At 32.4% G+C, this 8359-nt stretch overlaps 1 protein-coding gene across 6 annotated transcripts; it reads left to right on the forward strand.

Moving 5' to 3' along the window:
- The first annotated feature begins 369 nt into the window (after positions 1-369).
- Positions 370-7938, forward strand: LOC105763573 (E3 ubiquitin-protein ligase RGLG3). 6 transcript variants are annotated; one of them, XM_012581822.2, is made up of 13 exons: positions 372-533; positions 1781-1800; positions 1888-1964; positions 3653-3737; positions 3845-3985; positions 4066-4179; positions 5688-5785; positions 5875-5954; positions 6037-6142; positions 6405-6532; positions 6609-6765; positions 6878-6934; positions 7471-7938. In XM_012581822.2, the coding sequence occupies exons 3-13, from the start codon at positions 1896-1898 to the stop codon at positions 7552-7554; spliced, it is 1119 nt and encodes a 372-aa protein (XP_012437276.1). In that variant the 5' UTR covers positions 372-533; positions 1781-1800; positions 1888-1895; the 3' UTR covers positions 7555-7938. The 6 variants fall into 6 exon arrangements, with proteins under 6 accessions (XP_012437275.1, XP_012437276.1, XP_012437271.1 ...); XM_012581824.2 differs by having other exon boundaries at positions 381-533; positions 1766-1800; XM_012581823.2 differs by lacking the exon at positions 372-533 and adding an exon at positions 1611-1658.
- Positions 7939-8359: the final 421 nt, after the last annotated feature.

Here is an 8359-nt window from a genome sequence, read left to right on the forward strand (position 1 = left end):
TTTTTATATTATATCTAGATTTATTCATAATTTTTCTTAACTTTTAAATAAAAGAATAAAGAGCGCTCGAACACTCACACATTCTTACCATAGTAACAATATCAATACTAATAGAGTTAAAAAGAAAAAGAAATATGGATAGTTTTTTTAGGAATATTTTTATATTATATGATATATATGTATATATAACGTACCTGGTCCACATTCTGATCACTATTGCCTAGCAAAGTCAACGAATCTGTTACAAATCTACATGGCAGCAAAAGATAATGAATCCAACGATAATTACTGGACTGTGACAGCAAATAAAGGAAGTAGTCCTGTAGGACTAGAATATTCGGGTGTTGAAACTGAAATAAGACTAGTGAACCGTCGGACAAGAAACTAGAAAAGAAAAGCCATGAAAAATTTTAAAAAATCGTCAACAAAAGCGTCTTTATTCATGAATATCGGTTTTTTATACTCAAACAGATTTCAATCCAATTGAATCTTCATCACTGTTTATCTTTCTTTTCTCTCTCTTAGTCAGAAAGGTAACTTTCTCTACAAAGTTCCCTTTGTTTACATGCAAATGGCTTCTTCTTTTTAATTTTTAATTTTTGCATTTGTGGGATTACTCTTACTATCTTTGATCTGTTTCTGCCTTCATTTCTTTTGTTTATATATGATTTTTATTGAAGGAATGGAATTTGAATTAATTTAGATATATTCTTATTCCTAGGAAGTTGGATGAAAATAGAAATGGGTCTAATTAAAGAAACTGAGTATAAAGTTGTTTTCATCTAAATGAGAAATCCATTTTTTTCCCATAAATTTCTAGTTGATTGCTGGATATGATTATCGAAGAAGTTAAAAAGGGGGAGTTTTGGAATGACTAATCCAGCTTTGAACGTTTTAGTTTTTATTTTATTTTCTATGGTTTCTTAGCTTCCTATTGCTTTTAAAATGGAAATTATAGGATTTATGATAGATAAACAAACTTCAGATAGATAATGGTTGTGGCTCTGTTAAACTGTTTCGGATTTTTTAGGGGTATATATTTGCTTTTCTGATTTAATGTTTTCTTTATTGCTTATTTTCTAGTGGGAATTTGTCCAAAATTTTGGGGTCTTAAAAGGGTCATGGAAACACATAAATACTCTAATTTGAAACTGGAAAAGATATGTAACTTCAATTCCTTCGGGAATTGTATGATCTTTCGTGCAAGAAGAAAGGGCTAATCTGTATCATCTTGACTTGGGTTTGATTTATTTAGTTTTTTAAAGAAAATGGCTTCTCCTATCTGTATTGAATTGGCGTTTTATTTCCACGAGTTTTCTATAGAGTAAAAGTGATCAGTTGTAACCAAAATCATTGATTAAATGGTAAATATTGCTATTAGAATTGTTCCATTTAGAAGTAAGATCACACATTTTTTTTATTACCCCTTTTCAAAATTATTGTTGCTTTTGAATTCGGAATCTTGTAAATTCATCTCTGCATGCATTGTAGCAGTTCTTGAAGTTATTTGTATCCTAGCTCTTATTATTTTTTAAAGTAGTTGGTTATAGATTTTAGTTTCTCACCTGAGGCTGAATTCATATATGCTGGAATGAAACTCTTTGCAATGCAAGTTAATGAATGAAGCTCTGAGAGAGTAAATGCTTGAAAAAGAAACTGTAAGTGTTGTGCCTTATGCGGTATTTGTATATAAGAATAAACTAGTCTTCTTTGAAAAAAAATGAAAGAGGAAAGAATAAACTAGCATTTCCTGACACTTGTAAAGATGTGTTTCTGTTAGGTACCAATTCCTCACCTCAGGTATGGGAAATACAGAATCAGGATATGATGATTCGCTTCAAACTGACTTTTGGCATCAACCTTCTTATGAACCTTCATCCCTAGCAGGAAGTTCAATGGATCGAAACTATCAACCCAGGCAGCAAGCCCCGTTTATACCTGACAATTTTAGTTCTTTGGATCAGGTTTTTACTGTTACTTTAGCTTTGAATTATTAATTTGGATAATAGGAGATATTATTTGTTTATAGTACAAATCATAAGGTGAAAATATGGCTCATACTATTATAGAATGGCATATTCTTTGTTTTTTTTTTTTGGGTGGCTGCAAAGTCTTGTTTGAAAAATAACGCTTTCACAGTCAATTGCTAGTCTAGATAGAAAAGTGTCCTGTTCTGATGTTTCGAACTGATACCTTAAATTTAAACATATTGAACAGCAAAAAATCAATTCCAGAACCGGTTGGTTAATTATTGAATGCAGGTTGATGATGCACATTAGCTGGAGTAATTAAATACATGGGGAAACAAAGAGGGATTGAGGTAGAACTAAGATCACATGTTCAGCAGTAAACAAGGATTCAGCAGAAAAGAAATTTTGTTTTGGACTAAAGATTAAGTAGTCCAATATATGAAAATAGAAGGGTTAAGAAATCGTTGACTAATTTTATTGTTTTTCCTTCTAATCCAAGTATATTTTGACATAGAGGAACAGATCAATGTTTATATCCTTCAGATATTGTGCCTGGCAAACTTATTATCATCATTTAGTAAAATGACCATTCATTCTTCATTATTAGGTGCTTTTGGGCCATGCATAAAGGATAGGATCTTCTTTTGGTAGTCAGTGAAGAAGCTTCAAAAGAGAAATATTTGTTTGAATCATCATTTAGTACTAGTCATTCTTCATTACTAGGTGCTTTTATGTGTTACTTAAAGGATAGAATCATCTTTCGTTAGTCATTTAAGAAACTTGGAAGGAAATATAAGTTTGAACTGAAATGTTGGTGTCTCGTCATTTAGTAAAATGACTACTCACCTTCATTATTAGGTGCTTTTGGGTATTGCTTGAAGGATAGGTTCATGGATCACCTTTTGCTAGTCATTGAAGAAGCTTCAAAAGAGAAATATTAGTTTGAACTGAAATGTTGGTGTATAACTGTTGTCTATGACTAGACTCTTTTTTATCATATACACAATGATATAGAGCTGGGAAGTTAGTTTTAGCAGTTACAGTTGCATATTCATTGTACTAAAATAATGCATTTGCAAGCTAAAATCACTTTATATTATAACATTGCTGGACTTTGGAGCTTAAAGTATAACTTTAAAGTTGACATCTATGATTGGGAACTTAATTATATCCAGACCTTGAATTTGTATGCTCGAGGATTTTGGAGGTTTAGAATTGCCACAAAAAATCAGACCTTTTAAAGATCATTGTAATTATTTCTACGAGCATGTACTTATTTGAAAGTGGTTAAGATGGATGACAGTTGCTAGCTACAGTAGAGGTCCTAAGCACAAAAAGTGTGACATCAAGGTGCATTATTGTAATATACATTGTGACAATAATCAGACACAAAATTGGCAGTGATTACTAAAAATAAGAAAAAAAAAAAAAGGATAAATAAATTTTGAGGTCACTATACCATTAGAAAATGTACCAGCAATTGAAGTGCAATGTGGTCCTAGTATCATAGAAAATGTCATTATGATGCATTCTCTTCTATTTCTCATCTTTTGGATTCTGAGTTTGACGAGTTACTTTGTGTTTGCATGTGCTTATAATGCTGTTGTATGGTGTATTTATTTAATAGATGTATTTTTTAATGAATGCATTTGGTAACAAGAACTATTATACACTTTAATTAGGTTATTTCAGCATTGAGAGAGGCAGGACTTGAATCATCCAATTTAATACTTGGTATTGACTTCACTAAGAGCAATGAGTGGACAGGTAGTCATCTACCCCCCTTTTTCCGGGGTCCAATTTTATCTTAATATGTGGTTCTTTTACACTACAAATAATTAGTATGAAAGAAACTCACATTTTGTTGACTATAGGGCGGTATTCATTCAACAGAAGAAGCCTTCATGCTATTGGGAACTCACCTAATCCTTATGAGCAAGCAATATCTATAATTGGTCGTACTTTATCTCCTTTTGATGAAGATAATTTAATACCTTGTTTTGGTTTTGGTGATGGTTAGTATTTTTTTAGCATTATCTATCTCAGTGATCTCTCTCTTGCTTGAATAAGTTCTCATTATGCTTGTTTTTGGTAGCATCAACGCATGATAAATACGTTTTCAGCTTTTATCCTGATCACCGACCTTGTCATGGTTTTGAGGAAGCTCTTGCACGGTATAAAGAGATTGTTCCGCACATAAAGTTGGCAGGTTTTGAACATCTTTCCTTCTATTCTGTTCAATTTATTTAAGCACTTTCTAGGCCATACACCATTGTGGTTTACATATCTATCCTTGTCTTCTAATTTCTTTGGCAGAGAAATTGTTCTAAATTTCATGATTATCATATACTTTTATTTCTTGAAATATTAATGCTCATGAATAGTAACTAGTATGAAACAAATTATATACTCATAAAGCAATAGTGTAATCATAAATGTTTTCTTCAAATGAATAAATAGACATGGTAAAATACATGTGTCAGACTTCCCCTCATGTGGAATAGCTATGAAGATTGCATTGCCATTGCGCTTTATTCAAGACTTAATTTGGTAGACTTATCCTCTTTTCTTATGGCATCCATTCGTGGCTTCTTCAGTCTTTGTTTCCTGTTGACATGCCTGTTTTCTTACTGAATGATATCTTTTAATAGTTCTCTGACTCATTCCAAATCTTTCTTTTTTTATATCACATATATCCAATCTGAATTCTTATTTTAGGTATCACACATTCTCCTTTCGGTGTATGTTGTTCTTTTGTTTATCAACATTTAGAGCATCCAAATTTTCTGTTAATTGAAGGATAAAGAAAAGAAAATTATCAATTTTAATTGGAACAAAGGGGTGACATAGTACACTTCAAAATTTGGAATAAAATTACCAATTCATGCATTTATGCACATTTGAGCTTCATAATAATGTATAAATGTGGCAAAAGAATTATCATGTTGGGTCTAGTACGGAACCATGATTGAATGGTAGGAACACTCTTGTTTAAGAGAGAATATAATTATTACATAATTGTTTCAATCATGTTAAAGTATTTATAGAAATGTTATTTAAATTCTTGATTTTGCTCTTGATTTTCTTGTGAGAAATGACTCGGTTTTAATTTTTGAAAACTTAATTAAAATTTACATTTATATTTAGATAATATCAATTAGTAATGAAATTTATTTATGTGTTTGGACACATTAATCACTCACAGCTTACTATACGCAGTCAGAATTTTATCTACATTGAATGTATGATTATGTTTGAAATTAATTATGCAAATAAACTAGTTTGTGATAAATTACAAAATTTGAGTACTTTCTATATATAAGCTTAAATATATCTATTGAGGAATTCAAGTCATGTAAAATGAGTTTCCGTATCAGGAAAAGTTCTGAAAATAAAAATTGAAATGTAATAAGTTGTTTGAAATAGGCAAGAAATTTGATAAGAAAATTGAGGAAGGAGGCAAAAAAGATATAAAAGTAAAGACCTAAAAACTTTTAGGATAATTTTCGAATCTTAAGAAAACTAGGGAGGTCTAGTAAAACATTAATGGGAAAAAGTAAGGGTGACTGAGAATTGAAAAAAGAAAACAGAAAAGAAACTCCAACTTATAATTTTTTATTTTAAAAGTCAGTTGAATATACTTGAAAGGATATTTTTGAGTTGTCTGGATATGATCACAGAGATGCGAATATGATAAGTTCGTATCCTTGTTACTAGGTCCAACTTCATTTGCTCCAATTATTAATGCTTCTATAGACATCGTGGAAGGCAGTAATGGACAGTACCATGTTCTTGTCATCATTGCAGATGGACAGGTCTAAAAAACATGCTTTATGTACTTAGTTTTAAATCTTTCATTTTCTTCTATTCATCAGTCTTGCCAAATGTTTATTTGATTGCTTAGGTTACAAGGAACCCTGATGTACCGCGTGGAAGGCTTAGTCCACAAGAACAAGAAACTGTAGATTCTATTGTTGCTGCTAGGTAAAGAATTGTTATCACTTCTTTGTAGTGATTAAGATTTTATTGTGTTCTTGTCATATTGATCATGATATTCAATAAACAGTCATTATCCTCTCTCAATTATTTTGATTGGAGTGGGGGATGGACCATGGGATTCAATGCAACAATTTGATGATAATATTCCACATCGCGCCTTTGACAACTTCCAGGTATGTCAGCAATTTCTCTAAATCAATATGCAAAGAGCAACCTTTCTCCTATTAAGTTTAATTTGTCTTTAGTTTTCTAATATATATCTAAACAGTATTGTTTGATTTATGGGAATACTTGGTCATTATCATAGGATTGACACTACATTGCAATGTAGTTTTCACGAATGGTGATCTCTTTACGAAGGATTGTCTTTTCCACCTTGTTTTGTGACAGTAAGTGAAACCTTTGATCATGATCTGCGCCACCAATTCTTTGCAGTTTGTCGACTTCACAAAAATCATGTCTGAGAACACGGAAACATCAAAGAAAGAAGCCGCCTTTGCTCTTGCTGCTCTCATGGAAATTCCGTATCAGTACAGAGCTACCCTGAGTATTAGTTTTGATAAGTAAGGCCAGAAAGCCATCTTTCAGTTAATACCTAATTTCAAATTGAAACTATTGTAAACTGTTAAAAATATGCAGTAGAGAACTAGAACGTGGACTTGCAAGACCACTTCCGCCTCCACGAGAAGTGATCGAACATGATAATTCCATTCGATCGATCCCACACATGACTAATTATGAAACAGTGCAGCCAACAGCCCCTGCACAACCTGTAATAAGTTCCGCAGCAGAACCGGTAATAGGGTTTTCTTTTACTTCTTTTTCCGAATAAGTTTTCCTTTCTTTTTCACAGAAATATCCTTTCAAACTGATATCCTGGTGTGGGGATATGCATTTGCTTCTTGAAGGTTTGTGCTATCTGCTTGGTAAACCCAAAAGACATGGCTTTTGGATGTGGTCACATGGTAGGTGCATTTTGATCAAATTATATAATGTTTTCTTCAGATTTCTATAACTAATTCAAAATACAGTGGTCGGTATAGATTCTTAGGTGACTGCATTGAGAACAATATCTAGAGATTATCTCTTCTGATGAATGATCTGTAATATGCTTTCATCTTCATCTTGTTTTCATATCTATCTATATGCCTGGGAATCTCTTAATTAACATCTTAGATTTCTAGTTTGATGTCTTGATGTCTTGATGTCTTATTTGGTAAAGGTACCATGGAGGCTCCTATACTAGGAATTTTTAACAAAAAGGACCAATTTGATCTTTGATCTAATGTATAGGGACTAATTTACTTATTTTTTGTAGTAGAGGGGGCAAAATGCAATATGACTCCTACTACAGGGGCTTCTATAATACTTTTACCTGTCTTACTTCAATATGAAGTGTTAGTATATGCATACTTCAACACTGCTCTATGGACTGTTTTATATGCACCACTTAACAGTTATAGAAAATATGCTTATGGTATATTATGTTTTGTTGTTCAAGACTTGCAAGGACTGTGGGGTGACAATTTCATCATGTCCGATGTGCCGGCAGCCAATAACGACACGCCTGAGACTGTATACCTAATTGAGAGCGGATTTCTGGTTCTGTTGAGTGCTGTGAAGCCTATTCAGGACAGGACCCTTTACAAAATCTCAGTCATTATACAATATGCATAAAGTCCAGTTTTATTTCTATTAGAGATTCTCAAATCCAAAGGTGGCCATGTTACTGAACTGGGCAACTTTTTTTTTTTTTTTTAGAAAGGGTTTGCATTGGACTATTTTGCTCCCGGAAAGTTCTTTGTGTCGTTTGAATAAAGTATTTGTATTTGGAATGTGCATTGCAAATTGCCAGGTGCAGAGGTTACGGGAAAAAAAAATGGAAAATTATTGCATGCACAAGTGTAGGGGTGAGCAAAATTTGACTCAATTCGAAAAATTCGATAAAAAATTTAAAATTTGAATCAAATAGGTCAAGTTATTTGGATCGACTCGAAAAAAAAATAAAAATTTTCAGTTTAACTCGGATATGAATTACACAATTCGAATTATCTGGAAATTTAAATAAGAAAGGATAAAATTACCTTATTTTAATAAATTTTAATTTTTAAATTAATTTTTTTTTTCATCAGCCCTGGTCTTGCAGCTTATTTTCTTTCTGTAGTTCCAAATTCTCCCCTCCCCCCCCCCCACCCCCCACTCATTTTTCTTTTCTTCTTTACTCAAAGATTTTAATTCCTTCCCCACACCCGACGACCCCCCTTCCAATTGTTTACTCTTTTTTGATTTCTTGTTTTGGCCCACGAGGCCACGACCACGGTTCCACAGGCCACAACCACCATCAGTTGTTTAAGGTGAGACTGTATTTTTTTTTTTGCTTTGTGCGTGTG

This window comes from Gossypium raimondii, chromosome 12, assembly GCF_025698545.1.
Source record: "Gossypium raimondii isolate GPD5lz chromosome 12, ASM2569854v1, whole genome shotgun sequence".
Taxonomy (NCBI): domain Eukaryota; kingdom Viridiplantae; phylum Streptophyta; class Magnoliopsida; order Malvales; family Malvaceae; genus Gossypium; species Gossypium raimondii.

What these genes read in the sequence shown, in the direction of transcription:
- LOC105763573 (XM_012581817.2), top strand. Translation starts at nt 1,803, where the DNA reads ATGGGAAATACAGAATCAGGATATGATGATTCGCTTCAAACTGACTTT. An exon ending in GATTCTATTGTTGCTGCTAG is followed by an intron (nt 5,955 to 6,036) that starts GTAAAGAATTGT and finishes TTCAATAAACAG; the next exon opens with TCATTATCCTCTCTCAATTA. An exon ending in CTGAGTATTAGTTTTGATAA is followed by an intron (nt 6,533 to 6,608) that starts GTAAGGCCAGAA and finishes AAAAATATGCAG; the next exon opens with TAGAGAACTAGAACGTGGAC.